The 19803-nt window shown below is 39.7% G+C and overlaps 1 protein-coding gene across 4 annotated transcripts; it reads right to left on the minus strand.

The window, feature by feature from the left end:
• Positions 1–570: 570 nt before the first annotated feature.
• On the minus strand, positions 571–18390 carry Ifi44 (interferon-induced protein 44). Of its 4 annotated transcripts, none has more exons than XM_006233498.4 (8): positions 18256–18390; positions 17591–18081; positions 16034–16070; positions 14102–14297; positions 13816–13962; positions 8866–9037; positions 7826–7926; positions 571–850 (listed from the first exon to the last, which is right to left on the minus strand). In XM_006233498.4, exons 2-8 carry the CDS (start codon positions 18030–18032, stop codon positions 812–814), a joined length of 1134 nt encoding a protein of 377 aa, XP_006233560.1. In that variant the 5' UTR covers positions 18033–18081; positions 18256–18390; the 3' UTR covers positions 571–811. The 4 variants fall into 4 exon arrangements, with proteins under 4 accessions (XP_006233560.1, XP_006233559.1, NP_001101199.1 ...); XM_006233497.4 differs by having other exon boundaries at positions 17591–18151; NM_001107729.1 differs by having other exon boundaries at positions 573–2174; positions 17591–18151; positions 18256–18361.
• Between the last annotated feature and the right edge of the window lie 1413 nt (positions 18391–19803).

Below are 19803 nucleotides of genomic sequence, written 5' to 3' on the forward strand. Positions count from 1 at the left end.
ACTGAGCAACGCAAACCAGTAGGACGAAAAGTGTCCTCAGTGTGGGCAAAAGAGTCTGACATGCCCCCACTCCTACTGTTAGGAGCCCCACAAAAATACCAAGCTGGCAACCATGACATCTATGCAGAAGACATTACAAAGACCCATGCAGGCTCCAGAATTGCCACTTCAGTCTCTGTGAGCCTCTATATTCCCAGCTTAGTTAATTCTGTGGACCTTGGTCTCCTCGTGTCCCCAACCCCTCTGGCTTCTACAGTTCATCTTCATCCTCTTCTGCAGGGTTCCTGGGGTTCCAAAAGGAGGGACCCACTGGAGATCTCCAATTTGGACTCTATCTAATGTTTGGCTTCTGCATCACTCCCAGCAGCTGCTGAAGGACATCTCTCTGGGGGCTACTGGGCTAGGTACTGATCTAGAATATCATTGGGAATCATTTTATGGTATTTTTCCTATTCTAGGTCTCTAACATAGTCACCTTCTTATCCATGTTGTTCAGGTTGAATTTGGTCACTTGTAACTTGTAACCACAATGCAGAATTTGAAAATAAATGACACATACTTTAGTTAGAATTGGAGTTTTAGACAATTAACTTTTATTTTCATAGATACAGAATATAAATCCAACAGAGTTGTGATTGGGTTTTATAATGGATCATTTTTATCTTATTTCTCTTTTCATGAAGGGCACTGTAATCTTGTGCTTCCCTGGCACAGTTGCAGTGCACTCCAGTTTCTGCACCACCTTCATTCCCTCTGTTCTCACTACTTTGTTGATGACTTCATTATTAAGGCATGATAAAGTCTCTCCTTTTTATGTTTTTGCAACATGGTAACTTTTTTCTTCTGATACCTAGAATAAAATAAACAAAATGTTCTTAGTGGGTTTTTAGTGAGAAGCAAGCAGAAGGTTGCTAGAGAACTAAGCTCATCCTGACTAGAACCCTTCATACTATAAGAAAGAGAACTAACAAAACCCAGAACATAGAGTCAGACTACAAGCTAGCAGGATGAGACTTTCCCAGTCCTTTCAGAAACAGCAGCAAATGAAAAGAATGCAGTGCTCTAATGCGATGAAATAAGATTTGAATAAAGTAAATCAAAATATTTAATCTCTAATGGTAACAGGGCAGCATATGCAGTTTGATAATAGAACGTATTTAAGGCCAAATTGAGTTTATATTCGGAAATGATAAATATTTACCTAGGAGGAATCACACTAAATGAAGCAGAAATAAATGAGGTGGGGGGGGGACAAAAAGTGAAGCTAAAAGTATCACAAAATACTTTCACACTTGTGTATACAGCATTATTTACAATAGCTAAGGACAGACACTAACTCGGTGTACAATGATGAAAGAATGAATCCAGGATATGTGCTATCTTCACAATGGAACTTTTCTTCAGCTACAAAGTTAAAAGTTAGGTTTTTCCCAAGTAAATATATGTATGCAACTAAAAATAATCCATTAAGCAAATTAGGCCCATCTCAGAAAAATATTTTTCTCATTTTTGGTTCCTAGATATTTGGATAATTATATAAATTTACGCATATTAATTTATAATGTAAATGTATATTGTATGCATAATCTATTATATACATCATATATTTTAATGCATGTATGTATGTTTGTATTACATCAGATGTATTTGGTCCTAAGGAAGGGACAGATCCTATAAGATCATATCTGATGAGAGACAATGTTGATCCAATCCAGTTCTAGGTCTCAAGCAAAGCCTCCCAGTTTAAAAGAAAAGGAGAGAAGATATAGTTCATTTCATAATTTTCTTTTTGAAGCAAGAGTGACGTTATACAGGTCCTCCAAGACAGATTTGAAGAAGAAGTCAGGAAGGAAATGTACAGAGAAAAATACATTCAACATTAAAGGTCAGTGCTACTCATGCCAACATCCTAGAGAAACAGACTTAGCAAGTATTCAATAGACCCAGGCAAAAAATAGCCAAGTTGATGATACCTTCAAGCTCCAAGATTATCAGTCTACTTATTTGTTCAAAGGCAAATCCTCTAAGAATCCATTTGCAGTATACAGGATCTCTTTCAGTGCTGAGAGGATCAGCATGTTCTTCACTGGGTCCAGCTGCCACTCTGAATCATAATTACTCACCACCAAGATGTCAGATAAGGCAAAACCAAAGAGTCTATGGAATACTCCCAGCTGAAATACGGAATTGGAAACCCAGAGCTGTGTAAAACTGAGGACCACAGTTTGATTCATGAGAGCACATATTAAACAGATAATTAGTGTTAAGGAAGGGACAGAAGACCCAGGGGCATATTGATCTACCATTCCAGCCAGATAAGCATGTTCCAAGTTCAGTGAGAGATGGGGTCTCAAAAAGTGAGGTAGAGATCAAGTGAGAAGACACCTAACATTGAATTAAGGCTTCCCCACACATATGCAATTATACACTTATAAGCATGAACACACATGCACCCCAACACAGACACGTACACACAACCTCTCAGGTGTCTTAACATAGTAAAAAACTCCAATGCCGATATAAAGTATAGGAGAAGTAATAAGAACTAAGAGCTGGATGATCATTTGTCTAAATTTTTAAAAATCAAAGGTCAGACTCTCTGCAGTACTTTCTTGAAGAATTGTATATCAAACTCCACTATCACTGATACCTTATTTAAATGCATTAATATACTCAATATGAATTAAAGACAAATGACATGTTACAAATTTGATGCAATCCCCATCAAAATTTCTGGGGATAGCACCATCCCAGATCTGAAGTTGTATTACCAAGCTACAGTAATAAAATCAGCATGGTGTTGGCATAAAAACAGACACATCCATCAAGGGGATCACACTGAAGACCTAGACATACACCCACACATCTATGGAGGGCTGATTGTTGATTAAAAAGATCATAAATGCACACTGGAAAAAAGATAGCATCTTCAACAAATGGGGCTAGTCAAACTAGGTGACTGCATGTAGAAGAATAAAAAATAGATCCATATTTATCACCCTGTACAAATTGAGTTTTTGTTCATCAATTTAAGACCAGATAAACTGAATCTGATAGGAGTTGGGACCTACCCTTAAACTCATAGCACAAGAAAAGACCTTCTGAGCAGAATACATTAGCACAGACTCTTAGATCAACAACTAATAAATGGGACCTCATGAAATTAAAAAAGCTTTTGTATGACAAAGGACACCATCATTTGGGCAAACTAGCAACCTGCAGAATAGGAAAAAATCTTTTACAGTTATACATCCGATCAAGGGTTTATATCTAAAATATATTAAAAACAATAAAAAACAGAAACAAAGATCTAGGCATCAAAAAACAATTGAAAATGGGGTACAGAATTAAACAAAGATTTCTCAATAGATGAAATGCAAGTGACTAGGAAGAGCTTCAAGAAACGTTCAACATCTCTAGCCATTAAGGAAAGGGACAACAAGACTACTTTGGAACTTCAACTTATGCCAGTTATAACGACCAAGAGCAGAGAGCTTATGCTGGCAAGGATGTGGGGAAAGGGATCACTTATTCATTGGTGGTAGGGGAACAGATTGGTACCACCACTATGGAAATTAGTGTGGTTGTTCCTCAGGAAGCTGGAAGTGGACCTCCCTCAAATTCCCATCTATACCACTCTCAGGCAAATATCCAAAGGATTCCACCATTCTACTAGAGATATTCTCTTATCCATGTACATTGCTACTCTACTCATAATAACCAGAAATTAGAAACAGCCTATGTGCTCATCACATGATGAATGTATAATTAAAATATAGTGTATGTATACAATGGAATATTATTCAGCTGCTAAGAAAATGAAGTTATGAAATCCACAGCTAAATAGATAGAGCTAGAAAAAATCATGTAATCCAGTAATCCAGTAATCCAGATCCTAAAAGACAAATATTGTATGTTTTCTCTTGTATGTGCATGTTCACTTTAAGGTCTGATGTGTGTGCTATGCTCTGAATAACCACAGAGATTAGGTACCTAGTAAAGGATTAAAATATAGAGGGGAGAATCTACCAAGGAATTAGAAATCTAGTATAGTCATGGAGGGAAACTAGAATAGGTAGGTTAAATAGGGAGGGAGATGGGAGAAAAGGGTAAAGGAGGGACTATGAAGAAGGACAACTTAAAGGCAAACTGAAAAACAATATGGAAAGATTTAGATATCTTAGACATAATAAGATAAAAATTAGTAGGTATAGGATTCCTAAAGTATATACACAATATAAAAGGAATCTAAATGGAGTCTAAATAACAGTGGAGACAATGCCCGGACTAGACATCTTATGCCAGGTTAAACATCCCATGCCAGAAATCAGTTATATCTTTTTGGGTCATTGGCCAGTAGAGTCCCATTCCCTGCCCCTAAAAGTCACAGGCAATTGCCGAGCAATTAGTTTTTCTCCACAACTTGCTGGTAATGCCTTATTGATTAAGATACCTACTTATATCATAAAACACAGAGAAGTTGACTGGTGCCTATCTAAAAGTTTCATACCTACAAACTAGCATTCATGGTGTTAGAAAGTATTCTGTATACAACTGGAGTAGAAAAACAGTCATCTAATCTTCTAGCTACAATCCTCGTGACCTTCCTGCAAGATATATAGGTGCAATAGTGGCACAAATGCTATGGACATAACCACCGACTTTTGATTTGGATTTATGGCGCACTCTGTGAGAAGGAAATCATCCCTGGCTCTACTAAAGTGGCCAAGAACCTGAGACTAGATAGGTCATGGGCCTAGAGGAAAATCTCCTACTATCATGTTAAAGGAACAAAGCAATAAAATGACTCATAATGATGTTCTATTAGACCTGTAGAGCAGTGCCTTACCCAACCCACATCAGAGAAGCTTCTTGTTAAGGCAGAAGCGAATTGACACAGAGAAGCAAAACTGTACAACGGACAGAGAATGAGAGACTTTAGAGCACTCAGCCCTAATCAAAATGTCTTCATCAGACTTCTCCCCTCAAGATTCAGGGATCAATCTACACAGAAGAGGAGACAGCAAGATTGTAAGAGATAGAACGGATAGATGACTGACTGCAGTAACATAGTGTCTTCTAGACACAACATGACATTGACACACACATTAACTCACAGAGAATATGGCAAAGTGCATAAGGTCTACACAGATTCCATCCAGAGAGGATGCTAGCACTGAGAGAGGGAAGTAAACATATGATCCAGTGCCTAATTAAGAAGCTGTCTGGAACTGATGGCTACTGGCAAAAATACTCCAATGGAGTGTCACTGGGTTTATCAACCTTACTCCAGGGTGGGCCCATGCCCAGAAACAGCTGGTCCAACACAAAATAAACTTCATTGTTTTACATTTTGTTCATCTGTTTGTTTGGGTCTTGTTTCATTTTCCGTTGGCTATTTTGTCTTCTTGATCTTTTACTTGCTTGTTTTTTTATTTTTGCTTTGTGGAGTTTTTTTTTTCAGAGTGGAATCTTTTTATTTATTTATTTATTTAATACTTAATAATAATTCTTTGGTTTCCGGGCAAATATCCCCCTCCCCCCTCCCCTTCCTTATGGGTGTTCCCCTCCCAGCCCTCCCCCCATTGCCGCCCTCCCCCCAACAGTCTAGTTCACTGGGGGTTCAGTCTTAGCAGGACCCAGGGCTTCCCCTTCCACTGGTGCTCTTACTAGGATATTCATTGCTACCTATGAGGTCAGAGTCCAGGGTCAGTCCATGTATAGTCTTTAGGTAGTGGCTTAGTCCCTGGAAGCTCTGGTTGCTTGGCATTGTTGTACATATGGGGTCTCGAGCCCCTTCAAGCTCTTCCAGTTCTTTCTCTGATTCCTTCAACGGGGGACCTATTCTCAGTTCAGTGGTTTGCTGCTGGCATTCGCCTCTGTAATTGCTGTATTCTGGCTGTGTCTCTCAGGAGCGATCTACATCTGGCTCCTGTCGGTCTGCACTTCTTTGCTTCATCCATCTTGTCTAATTGGGTGGCTGTATATGTATGGGCCACATGTGGGGCAGGCTCTGAATGGGAGTTCCTTCAGTCTCTGTTTTAATCTTTGCCTCTCCCTTCCCTGCCAAGGGTATTCTTGTTCCCCTTTTAGAGAAGGAGTGAAGCATTCACATTTTGATCATCCGTCTTGAGTTTCATTTGTTCTAGGGCTTTGTGAAGTTTTTAATGTATTGTCATCATTGGTATTTGCTATGTTTGGTTTGTTTTTTTGTAATTCCTTATTTTATTTTTTTGACTGAGAAAGAACATAAGGCTGGGTGAGTATGGAGGTAGGGAGTTAACTAGGATGAGCTGGAGGAAGAGAAAGCATAATCGAGATATATTGTATGGGAAAATGAGAACTCTTACAAAAAATGAAATGGAAAGGGAAGCAAAACTAGAGACAAAGAGGAAGGTAAAGAAAGGGAGGGAGAGAGAAGGAATGGAAAAGATAAAAAGATAAAAGAAAGGAGTGGGATTCCTTTGGAGCCTGAGTAAGGAAGCATTGCCAAGAGACAAAGGAGAACAACAGAGTAAGGCCAGTAACCGGAGGACCAGTCATGAGTGCTGGTGTAGGAGTGAACAGGCGTCTTGGCAGGAGCAGGGAACATGAGGTCAGCTGGCCCTCAACAGTGTCTGCACTTGTGTAGAGTACTGAAGCAGGAACATGAGGAAGACAGCAATTAAAAGCAAACAGACAAAATAAATGATGTCTCCTGATCTACAACTGAAGCAATTTTAAAATACATGGGCTAATGTCTAGAAATTTCAATTTCCTTTCCAAGGCATGTCCAGGAAAAACCAATTTCATTAGACCAGTTTAATGTTTAATTCGTGCATAGATTAGCTCTTCCTGAACATAGATCACCTAGGCTCCCAATACAGCATTGTCATTTCTTAGCACTATTGATAAACATTGCCAAAGCCTTGCTTCTAATTAATATTGTCTCCTCATGTGTCACACAGTGCAATTTGCATCTCCTAGGTACTATGATTCAATAAGAAAAAGCCACCACAGACAATAGTGGTGCATAAGTGTGGCCTATCATGGCATGCACACAACTTGTGCTCCAACCTCTGCAACATTTGGCCTCCAGTCTATTCTACAGAATTTACAGAAATCTTAAGGTTAAATACATGGCAAGTCTCCAATGTCTATGATACTCTAAGATATAAAATGATAAAATTAAGTGTCATCACTACTGGCTTCTGCCTTTCTGTATATTTCAAATATCTAGCTGTTCATTACATTGAGGACCCCATACATCTCAGACATGTTACCTTTTCACCCTTTGATACCTTAATTTATATTTCCCTTGCCCAAATGGCTTTCTCTTTTTGTCTTTTCTCTTACTAAAATGCTTAGACACTATCTCTCAGTGTCACCTTGCAATGAAAATCAACCCCTGTGTCTTTTTTTTCTCCTTCAAACCATCAGGACACATTATCTTCATAATAGCCTATGTAATGTTTCTCATATGTAATCATGTGATATTCCTTTGTGTGTTTTTCTTTACCCTCAACTCTGTCTATAAAATTATAAGATTTTTAGTACAGTAGTTGTATTCATTATCTGTATATCAGTTTAGAGGCTATAATATTGGTTTGATCATAAATAAATCAGTGAAAATTTATTGAATTAAATTAAGTTGCAGCAAATGTAATTCAACATTAAATTCAGCACAAAAATAAGTTTATGATTATTTAATATTTTAAGCCTGGGAAGTGTGTCCTAACTATTCCAGCAATTATTTTAATTCTTCCCCAGTTTAGTATATTTATTGTTCTTTATATGAGGTTGAATATGATGTACATAGACATTCAGAGAACTGTTTATATATTACCTTGACCTTCACAGGATTACAGCTGTATATGTCTAGCAGATCTCCTTTTGTAATCCAAGTCAGGCTATCCACGTGTGTAAGCAAAGCCAAATGCAGAATGCCTGCATTGAAGAGATGTATATAATTTATGCTTACAGACTTCAACAACATTTTTAAGTTAGTAAGTTGTCAGTTTTGCTGCTAGAAAGTAATGGAACAACTTTAGATTTAGGGAGTTTTCTTCCTCCAGTGCCCCTCCCACCTCATATAGACCCATGCCATACTCTGGAGTTTCTTCTGCATGGAATGTCCCCTTCATTCCAAGCTAAGAAACTTCACTAGAGACCACTTTTTGGAAAAACCAAAATTTAACCCATATTATTGTCAATCGCTATTCAATCTTAAATGTATTGTCTAGTAGGGACTGGGGAAAAAAACACAGAATATGGGAGAAGACACTCCAAAAGAGAGAGGAAACCATCATTTCTCATGAATATGCTACTCCTGTCTCATGGTGTTGACAAAAAAAATTCCCTGACCAAGTTTTTAAACCTTTTAATTTCAGTGAGCAGGTAAGTCAATCCTTCCTTGATTCAAATTTGTGATGAACTCTTTTCCAACTCTGATCGATAAAACCAAGAAAAAGCAGAGTTGGAACCAGAAGTACCACCTTGTGTTCCCTTCTGCCTTCCCGATGCCTTTCTCTACTAGATATTTTATATGCTGACTTTATTCTAAACTATTGCTTTCTATTTTCTAATCCTTTAAAGTCCAATAGAAAAGATATAACACCTAGCCAAAAACTACATGACAAAATATGAAGGTAGTGTGTGAATGGGTGTGGTGGTGCTATTCTTCACCCTTTGTAATATTCAGAGGGGTGTCCTAGCATTACATCATTCTAAGGTGTTAAGGGAAATTGAGTTTAGGTCCCATGTGCATGACCATACAGCTGTTGAGAACTCACCTGGATGTAACCATGGTGATGAGCCAAAAAAAAAAATCTCACATTTGTAAAGTCCAGTCAGTTACCTTCAGTAGCAAAATCAAATAACACTTACCATGCTTTATCAAGTCTCTTCGAATTTGCTTGATCTTTGCCACTAGCTCACAAGAGAGCTGGTTAAAAGAATTGATATCAAACACAAACACCACACAATGAATTCTGTCCTTCAGCAGTGGGTCATGGATATAGTTTGGATGGTTTGGTGTGATTGGTTTCCTGAAATCGAACTGTAAAGTATATAAGAAGATGGAAGTCAGAGTGTGTTTGTTATGAATGATGCTCCAGTCCTAAGCGCTTGGACCAAATGCACAGAATCCTGATATTAAGAGGCTAAGCATAAGGTGGAGAAGAAATTGCACAAGTAGGTAGTGGTTCTTTCACAGAGCCTGATAAAGCACCTCTGATCAAGGGATATATAATCTAGGAGCTGTAATGCACTAAGGTTCTCAAGAAATAAATAAGACTGTGGCAGGAAGTACTTTAAATAAAAGGAAACCATGTGTATGAAAACAGAAGTCGGAACATTCAGAGAGAAGTTGGAATCATCTCACAGTGCATTAAGAGGAAGAACATTCCATAATGCAAAAATGTCACGAGTCTTGAGCTAACAATCGCTCTCCCTGGGTGTGTCTCACAGAGATGATGGCAAAAGACAACACAGTATCCACATGGCATCTTGACTATGGGCCGGTTCACATAACAAAGGCACAGTGTATCAGTAAGCTGCAGGACACTACCATTTCTCTAGAATTCGAGGACATACAAAGATGTGTGTATTTTCTTTGATGTTGCAAAAAGGGGAAAAATCATAAATTTGTTATGATTTCTTAAAGGAAAAACAAAAGGATTTGTTTGGATAAACAGAAAAAGCAGATCAATTCATTAATTGATAAATCCATAAATCAAATTAAACATGGTACTTAGATGGAATAAGTGCAAAGTTAAATTGTTTCTGGCTGACTGCAAAACACAGCATAATTAGTATGGATGTCCTATCCTTATATGCTATGAAAGTCTTCTAGGATTGTTACATTATATCCAGATTTGATTGTTACTTTAGTAAATAATATTAAATATGATTAGGTACTAATAGTGGAGTCTGTCCTGAAGTTACTGTGTAAGATGAAGAAATTAGTTGATACAATATTCTATCAACTCTACTGTTTGAGAATAAGAAGTCTCAAATTAAAAGGAAGTCAGTAAAATATAATTAGAAAAATTAAATTAAAATTCTCAGTTCAGGATTTTAATACATATTTGTGAATTTATAACATATCTTATCAGAAAAAAATGTGTTTCCCTGAAAATTGTAAGATAAAAATGACCATCAAAATAGAAACAGCTTTCCTAATGCTGTAAGCCAAGTCTTCGTGAAGGAGAGACTGAAGAACACAGGAAGAGCAACAGCAACCGACCAGACCCCCAGAGCTCCCCGGACTAAACCACCAACCAAAGAGTACACAGGGAGGGACCCATGGCTCTAGCCTCATATGTAGCAGAGGATGGCATTGTTGGGCATCAATGGGAGAAGTCCTTGGTCCTGTCAAGCTAGATGTCCCAGTGAAGAGGAATGTCAGGGTGGGGAGGTGTGAGGGAGTGGGTGAGGGGTTGGGGAGCACCCTCACCGAAGTAGGAGAGGAGAATGGGATAGTGGTTTCTGGAGCCAGGAAAGGGGATAACATTTAAAATGTAAATAAATAAATAAATAAATAAATAAATAAATAGGCAAGTTGCAGTACTAGTGAGGTGGCTGAGCAGGTGGAATTATTTGCCTGGGTTCAATCGCCAGAAACAACAGGGCAGAAGGAGAGAACCAACCCTCACCAACTTGTCCTCTGATCTTTCCATTTACATGTGAGTGCATATGTGCACACGTGTACACACACACACACACACACACACACACACACACACACACATTCTTATATAGTCAAATTGCAAGGAAAAGCATGGTTTAATAATATTTAATAAGGCAAAAGTACCCTTGCTATGGTTATTATAGCCATGTACAAAAAAGGCTATATATAATATGTATTTCTATGTATTATAAAAATAATACCCAACTATACCTAAACTGTTATGTGTGGAGGAAACTTGCTAATTAAGGCCACAGTCTACCAGGACCAGATAGATCCTCTGAGCTCAGTAAAAAATGTATGATTCCTTTTACCACGTAGGTTTTTCTGACCTTGACCTAGGGATCATGACTCCCCCTACCCTCTATCTCAGCAAGGTTGATTAGTCCTTGACAGACCTCAACTTTCCCCAACTCCCCTTAAACAGAACCCACCCAGCAAGTACCTGGGATTCCTGGAATGCCTCTCCCTACAAATGAGGCATCTGCAGTACTTTAAACTCGAGCCAATGATTTTCATTTACCCTGGAAACTACTTCCCACTCTCCAAAGTTTGTGAAAAGCTCTTTTCCACCCTGAATAAAGTGTATGCATACAGGCCCACCCCAGTAAATATATACACTCAGGCTGTTTCATTGAAGACCATCAGAGTAGGCCTTTGTCTTAAAGAGCTGTTCCACTCTGCTGTGCACCAGCAACTGGACACCTGAGAGGGAGGAAGCAGAGGACCCAGAACCACAACTGGTTCCCAAAACTCATACCACAGCTGGTGCTCAACATGGGGCACAGTCAGGTGACACATACCATAGCTATGGTTTCTCTGATTTGTTTCAAAACGATACAGGGGGAGAGAAGATGCGAAATACAGATTAAATAAGATCACACATGGCTTACAAATTCTGAAGCTCATTACAAGTACATAGGAATTCATTAATCTATTTTGTCTACTTTTATATAAATTTTAAGTGTTCATAATTAAAAAAACAGTCTTTAAACATACATGTCTACATGCCATCTCTATACTAAGAGATAAAAGAAACTTCCAAGATCAAAAAGTTAATACAGTCCTTCTGAGTAATGCACAGAATTAAATTAAGCCATGAAGTATTAGTAAAATTCCCCGCAAAACAACAATAAATCAATCACAAGAAAGCTTGCTTTCAAGAATATGTATAAAATCTGTCAAGAAAAGCAAGAGACTTGGATATGATAGAGTATGTCGAGAAATAACATACCCCCGCAGTAATAAAATGATTAAACAATGTGTAATTAAGACGATATCATAAAGGAATAACTAAACATGCCCATAGAAAAAACCCAAAGAGTGCAAAATGTGACTCTCCTAAATTTTAATCATCCTGCACAGAGGATCACAAAGACATCAGTGAAAGATTCAGCCACAGTGAGCTGCTCGCTTGGTTCAAGAGTAAGGATTACTTTGTTATCCAAATGTTCGTGGAGATGACTAGAAACTTAAGGCACACTAGGGACTAAAACAACTCTGTGACTTTCCCCTTCATCTTCCCCTCCTGTGGTCAGCACAGGCTGAGAAGTATTAAAGCTGAAGGACACACCCCTACTTAGGCGAGGTTGCTAGAAATTTACTAACATTTTGGGTGACGTTAAAACAAAAATCAATTTCTCACATAGATTCTAAAATCAAGGCGCCAGGAAAGTTTCTGTCTACTGAGAGTCGTTTGGAGGTTCATCTTTAGCCTATACCTTCACGTGGCAAACGAAAAAGGATCAATTGAGAAGAGCACCAATTCTATCCTTCAGGGCTCCATCCACAAGACATGACTATTCCCCAAAGCCTCTACCTACTGATGCCATCAAATTGATGTCTGAGGCTTCATCATGTGAAATCTTATGGCAAAAACCACTCAGGCCCTAATGCCTGTGCTGGCTAGGTTTATGCTAACAACACAGGCTACCGTCATCAGAGTGGAGGGAACCTCCATTGAGAAAATGCCTCCGTAAGATCTGGCTATAGGCGAGCCTGCATTGGGCATTCTTAGTGATTGACATGGGGAGGGCTGTTAGCATTCTGTCTAAGCTCTACCCCACAGTTACCTGGCAACAGCCAGGTAGGCCTGACTCACTATAAAAGGGGCTGCTTGCCTCCTCCTCTCTCTCTTGCTCTCTTGCTTTTGCTCTTGCCTTCCTGCTCCTGCTCTGTCCCCCATTCTCCTGCACCCCCCACCTCTCAAACCTGTTCATGGCCAGCCTCTACTTCTCTACTTCTCTTTTCTTCTCTTCTCTTCCCCTCCACCTCTCTGCCTTTCCCTGCCTCTACTTCCCTCTTAACTCCCCTCCCCATGCTCTGAATAAACTCTATTTTATACTATCCCATCATGTATCTTGTCCCTTGGGGGTAAGGGATACCTCACCATGGACCCACTGGGCACCCTCTTCCCCTATACCTGACCACACCTCCATAGAACATATACCTCCTCTCTTTATCTTTTCATAAACACATAAGAGGGCCCAGCCCATTTTAGATGGTCCTGTCCCTGTGATGTTGGTCCTAGGTTCTATAAGAAAGTAGGCTGAGCAAGTCATGAGGAGCAAGCCACTAAGCAGCATCTCTCCATGGCCTCTGTGTCAGCTCCTGAATCCAGGCCCCTGTCCTGCTTGAGTTTTGTCCTGAATTCTTTTGATGATGAACTGCAGTGTGGAAGCGTAAGCTGAATAAATCCTTTCCTTCCCAACTTTCTTTTTGGTCTTGGCATTCTGTTACAGTGATAGTGAACTTACTAACACAGTGTTCCATGCTGCAATAATCAAAAAGGGAAACTTCTGAAATTAATAACCTCATGAAAACTCTCACATTCCTAAGTTTCTGCCTTCGAATTTCCTGCTGGCAAAAATGAAGTTATATATGTAATTCATAAAGATGGATGTCTATTTCACACACATACACACACAAAGAAAAACCACTTGACGGCTGTTATAATAGGTATAAGAGAAGAATCCTTTAGATATTTAAAATTCTTGGCAAATTTTCTATTGAAAAGGAACAAAGGAAATTGAACAAGGGCAGTTTTACGTGCTCAGGTGGCAATTTTAGGCCAGAGTATGAGGTGGATGGTGGGCAATGCAAACATTTTAAAGCTAAATTCATCTTTAAAAAAATCAGTCAAATGTTACCTGGTATCTGTCAGGAGTGTGGCCCTTTAAGATGTGGCATATATCATCTGTGTGCAAGCCTTCATTCTCACTCAGCCCCAGTGAGTCACACAGAACAAATGGCAGGGGGCCACTGTCATTCTTAGACATGATGGAATATGTCCTATACTAAAAAGTGGAGGATAACAATGTGAGCATTTCTTTTTGTTATAAATTTAAATAAAGTCTACATAAGATTGACTGGCAAAAGAGTTCCCAAAAAGTTACCTTGAACCCAAGAAGCCTAGGTGGGCTAAAGCATGCATACCTTGTCAGATATTCCATTTCTATCACAGCCCACCGAGGCCTGGTGAGTGATGCTGCCCTTGAACACAGACTTTACTGAGTTGACAAAGCTAGACTTCCCAGCTCCAATAGGACCCAACAGCAGAATTCGTGTTTGGTGAACCAGGTCTCCATACGGCTTGTAGTTTCTCAGGGCATCTAGTAAGTTACTGCATAACCTGTTAAAACGTCACAAACGTTAAGAACTGACTGGTCAGCTCACATGATCTCACCATACACCTTCTAATAAGTCACTTCTCTTCCTTACAGCATTTCTAATTAGCAGTTTGCCTTCTTCACACAAGCCCATGGAATATGGTAGTTTAAATGAGAGTGTCCCTCCTAGGCTCGTGGAGCTAGGCGCTCTTGTCTTCAGCTGGTGCTGGTGTTTGGAAAGATTTTACAGAACCCTGAGGAGGTAAAACGTTGCCAGAAGAAAGCATCAGTGAAGGCCACCTTTGCACGATTGACACCTCATTCACTTCCTGTCTTTTCTCTCTGTGTTTCCTGTATGTAGATGAAAGTTTGAGCAGCCATTTTCCTTGGGCCCATGCTTTCTGTGACTGTTGCCATATCTTCCCTACTGCAATAGTCTCTATCCCTAGGCCAAAATAAACCCTTCCTTAAGTTGCTTTTGGCTGTGGTATTTTGTTATAACAACTGAAAGACAGCTAATGCATGCCCCTTTAAGTCATATTGTGAAAGAAATCCAAACCATGCTGATCAGTCATGAGACTTATATTACTACCCCTTGTAAATCAGAAATAGATATCAGTCATGCCAGATGTGAAGATTAATAATGATAAACTTTAAAAGTCCTTAGATAATACATGTTTGAAGTTTATAGACATGGACCATTTCTAACATGTTCTCGCTAATAGATGTTCTCAGCCTGGTAATAATTCTCAGCACATTCTAAAGTAAAAACCTTACTATGAAAACTCTAAAAAGCGCAGACACACAGGCAACATTATTTTCTGTCAAGTAAAACACATTAAAAAATAGTCCCCTCCCACTCATACTGACTGCTCTTTTAACATTACTAGGATCAATTTGTTTAGCAATTATAGACATGGGTTTTGGCTATTCATTGATGGTTTATATATTAACTGTAGTAAATTCTACCATTACTTTTGGTAACATACATTGTCATAATAAAAGGTAATAGAGTAATAAAATGTTAAAAACTGAAAGAAACACCAACCCACCCACAAAACTTTCAACCCAAAATTTATCCTATCTATAAGAAATGCAAGGACTGGGGGTGGAGCAGAGATCGAAGGAATGACCAAGCAACAGCTGGCCCAACCAGAGACCCATCCAATGGGCAAGCACCAATCCTTGACACTATTAATGATACTCCATTATGATTGTCATGGTTGTCCTCTGAGAGGCTCAATCCAGCAACTTACTGAAGCAGATGCAGAGACCTCACAGCTGAATAGTGGATGAAGTTTACAAACTCTTATGAAGGAGTTGAAGGAAGCATTGAGGGCCCCAGAGAGGATGGGAACTCCACAGGAAGAGAACAGAGTCAACCAATCCGAAACTTTCGGGACTCTCAGAGACTGAACCACTAACCAGGGAGCATGCATGGTCTAGACCTAGGCCTCCCCAGCCACATGCAGCAGATGCACAGCTTGGTCATCATGTGGGTATCAAACACCTGGAGCATGGACAATGCCTAGAACTATTGATTATCTACAGAATACATTCTCCTAGTTGGGCAGCCAGTCTGGCCTCAGTGGGAGAGAATGCTCCTAGCTCTACAAAGACTTGATGTGCTAGGGTGGGGAACACAGAGGGGAACCTCCACCCTCTCGGAAAAGAAGGGGTGGGGTGGGAAGAACTGTGAGAGGGGAGACAGCGATCAGGACATAAAGTGAATAATTAATATATTTTTTAATTGACTTACCCAACAATGCCTCTTGTTTTTCTTTCATCCAATAACTCTAAGGAAAACAGCAAATAATATAGATTATATAGGTTATCAATTCTTAAACTGGCTGGTCAAATAAAATGTGAACAAGCTCACTAGGGGCAAAGCTATCAGTAATATTTTCATAAGAAAGAGCGAGGGGAGAAAACTCTGGATGAGCCTCCTCCACATCGCATCATTTGGAGACAGAGGAACTTGGGAGGACCCTGTAGATGAGCTTTCCCAGTCGCTCCCCACTCTTTCAGTTTCGCCCTCACAGGAATTTGGATTGGAATTGGGAGTGTCTTCTGAATTAGAGAAGCAGAAACAAACCAAGGTATGAATGACGTCAATTGATATTTCCCCAAATATAGTATTAGGTTTGAAAGATGCAGTTGCAGAGATGCATAAAAATAATTTTTAAAATATGTACAATTTTTTTTGTCCAAGTCAGCTATCAATAGGAACTTCTATTCAATTGATGTGTTCCTGGAAGAGAAGACAAAAGGAGATAAAAAAAATAATGTCTAGTCACTCCAAGAAACCATTGGTTTAGCAGTGCCATCGAATCTCTAAATAACTCTCACTATGGACCGTATGCAGAACCAAGCAAATACCATTAAATTAGCAAAACTATACATTATAAAGATTTCTTTCAATAACTAAAGTATAATTAAGTTTGAAATAAAAACAACGTAAAAAAAATAAAAGCGAACTTTTGAGTTTATAGAAAGTACTCTCTGAAATAGCACCTGTGTCTGAGAGGAAAGGAAAAACTGCGGTTATGCTCCATCAACTGTGTGAACGCCTTGCCACTACTCTGTGATAAAACATGGCTTTGTCATGTTAGGAGATAAGGAATGTTTGAAAACAGAAACAAAAGCTGTAGGACCTCTTAAGAACATAAAAGAGTCAGGCAGTGTTGGAACACACCTTTAATGCCTGCACTTCAGAGGCAGAGGCAGGAGGATCTCTGTGAGTTCCAGGCTAGCCTGGTCTACAAAGCAAGCTCCAGGCAGACAGGGATACACGGAGAAACTGTCTCAAAAGAAATGGAAAGCAGCAACAACCAAAACAGGAGTAAGTAATAAAACTATGAATATAAATAATAAAACCTTAGACAGGGACAAATTAATGATGCAGTTGATTCTTTTAAACTGAAATGAACTGATAACCTCCTGGCCTAATTAAGGAAAGCCGACTCTATGTGATGACAGTATTATGAGGAATCTAACAGCCAAACTCACAAAAACCAACTAGTAACTACAGGCAAAAGGAGAGGGGAGTCACAGTGAAGGCTGCAAATGTCATCGCTAGGACAACGAAGTCCGGGAGAGTTGATGCATAGTTAAGTATCCTCATTTCATGATAGAATCTTAGCGATTTCTGGCCAGGTCATCTCTGTGGATCATCTCTCCAGATCTGAGAGCCTGAATTCAAGCATGTCCTTCCCTCAGACATATGTCACCTAACATTGCCATATGTCACCAAAAGCATCTAACATGGCACATGGCACATGTCACCAAACAGGTAGGTTTATCTGAGCAAACTTACCGTCACACCGAAAAGCTTCACACTCCTGAATAAATGTGTCCCCACTGAGAGAAGGCAGTCGGAGCACTTTACGGATTTCTGAACTTATAGTCACAGTTTTTTTATCTAACAGTATAAAGAAATCAGAAGTTTCTTCATAACGGAACAATGAAAGTGGCAAACATGGTCCTAGTGCACATGGTGACAATCCAGTCTCTTGGATTGTAAAAAGAGTGGTGGAAACTTTATTTTCCTGAAAGCCCTCTTGCAGGTACACACCAATAACATACTTCTCACTATAAACCACTACCATGGTAGGACCTTGATCCTGACATTTATAGAGCAAATTCTGCCCAGCAAACTCCTGCACACTGGCCTTGTAAAGAAGACAAAACTTCTTCTCTCCAAAGTAATTCCGCAGGTACTTTTCTTGCTCCCAGGTCAAACGGGTTCTCATGGCCATACTCGAGTCCAGTGGGAGAGCCAACACGGTTCTCTTGAAATTCTGAAACCTAAAAAGATGTACACGAAGTGCTCTTATTGTCTCATGGCTTGCAGGAAGTTACTGAGCAGGAGGTGAGCCTGGAACAAGAAAATCACTACCGAGATGTCTGTTCAAATAATCGCTTTCAAATCTTTAAATACTCACTTTTGTCTTCAAGCAACTAAGTAGGAAGCTACAGTACCTGTCTGGGCGAAGATTCTGCCCCAAGGCTGCTACTGAGGGCAGCTTCCATCTCAGTGGCCAAGCCTGCAGAAAACGAAAAGAGAAACTTTTCCACTGCTTGCAGCTTCCTGCCTGGGAAATGAAACTGAAACTCAGTGTGCCTCGTCATCCTGGCAGGGGACCAACTTCAGTAGGCTTTGAAACAGCAAAGCCAGTCCAACAGTGTGTCGGGAATTTTAGTAACCGTGGGTTCTCACCGAACTGAGGTTTACTTTTTTTTTTAAGGTAAATTCAACAAGTCTCTGTAAATGGAAATGCAAATCAAAATTAACTATCTATTGTATCTCTAAAATGCATCATAAAATCACCCAACTTCTCTTAGTCTCTGCTATCGTTTTATTCCAAACTAGCATGCATCTCTCCATAGGCTGCTACAGCAAGCACAAGCACCTTTCTGTAGCATCTGGTTACAAGAAGAATGTCACTTTTACTCCACCAAATTTGAAGGGAAACGAAGGGTAGTCCACACTGGACACTATAGAAAATATACTTAACAAGAAGTATACGGAGAGGAATGGGGAGTATCCTGCAGGACAGCAGGTTTGAAAATCAATGGTCTTCACTTAAAAATAGGAATGCTGTACCTAGGAAGCGCAAGGCCCTGGGTTCGGTCCCCAGCTCCGAAAAAAAGAACCAAAAAAAAAAAAAATAGGAATGCTGGAGACTCAGAGTAGCAAAAGCAAAGAAGTTTATTTTCTGACCTTGTAAAGTCAGATTCAACTCCGGGAAAAATCAAAAATGGAATTTGGTGCAGAACACTGTTTTTATTCTCCCAACTGCATTTCCCAACTCCCAGAACGTCTCATTGACTGAATTCTTCAGGAAGAAATCCTCCCACTCATCTAGCATAGTCCTTACCCCAAACTCCCATCCCCCTAAGGCTCAAGATCCCCCAACCTATCCTGATATGTTGGCTCAACTATATATTTCACCCCTAGGATAAACTGAAATGTTTCCTGGGCAAGCAGACCCCAGAGAGTGGCTAGAGTAGGCAGGAGTCCAGGGCCTCCTGCTTATCTATGAGTCCCTGAGGAGTTTTAAATGTAGCTCTCACTTATAATGAACTGTAATGTTTGACTTCTTACACAGGTCAGTGAAGGAGATGAATGGAACAGTTGCAGGATGTCAAAGGCAAACACAGGGAAAGTGAACAGATTCAGGGAGGGGTCTTCAAGTGTCAAAGAACAGCAAAAGAAGTAACTAGTGGGGTGGATGAGTGCTAGCCAGGGTAGGAGTAGGGGTAGAGCAAAGAATTGGCGTGGGATACGTGGAGAGACTATTGTTTATCGACATGAGAATATTGGAAGAGTTCTTGGGGAAGACCCTTGCCTTCTTGGGATCTGTAAGCAAACACATAAGTGGCTGCTGTGTGAGGTCAGAGATTACTATGGAATGAGGGTAACCTGAGAGTTGTCAGCATGCACATAAAGATACATAAACTGAAGGGCAAATTTCTATATGGAAGTGAAATTCTACAGAGTGAAACTCGTTCCTCCCTCCCACCTTC

Source organism: Rattus norvegicus, chromosome 2 (assembly GCF_036323735.1).
Source record: "Rattus norvegicus strain BN/NHsdMcwi chromosome 2, GRCr8, whole genome shotgun sequence".
NCBI classification, from domain to species: domain Eukaryota; kingdom Metazoa; phylum Chordata; class Mammalia; order Rodentia; family Muridae; genus Rattus; species Rattus norvegicus.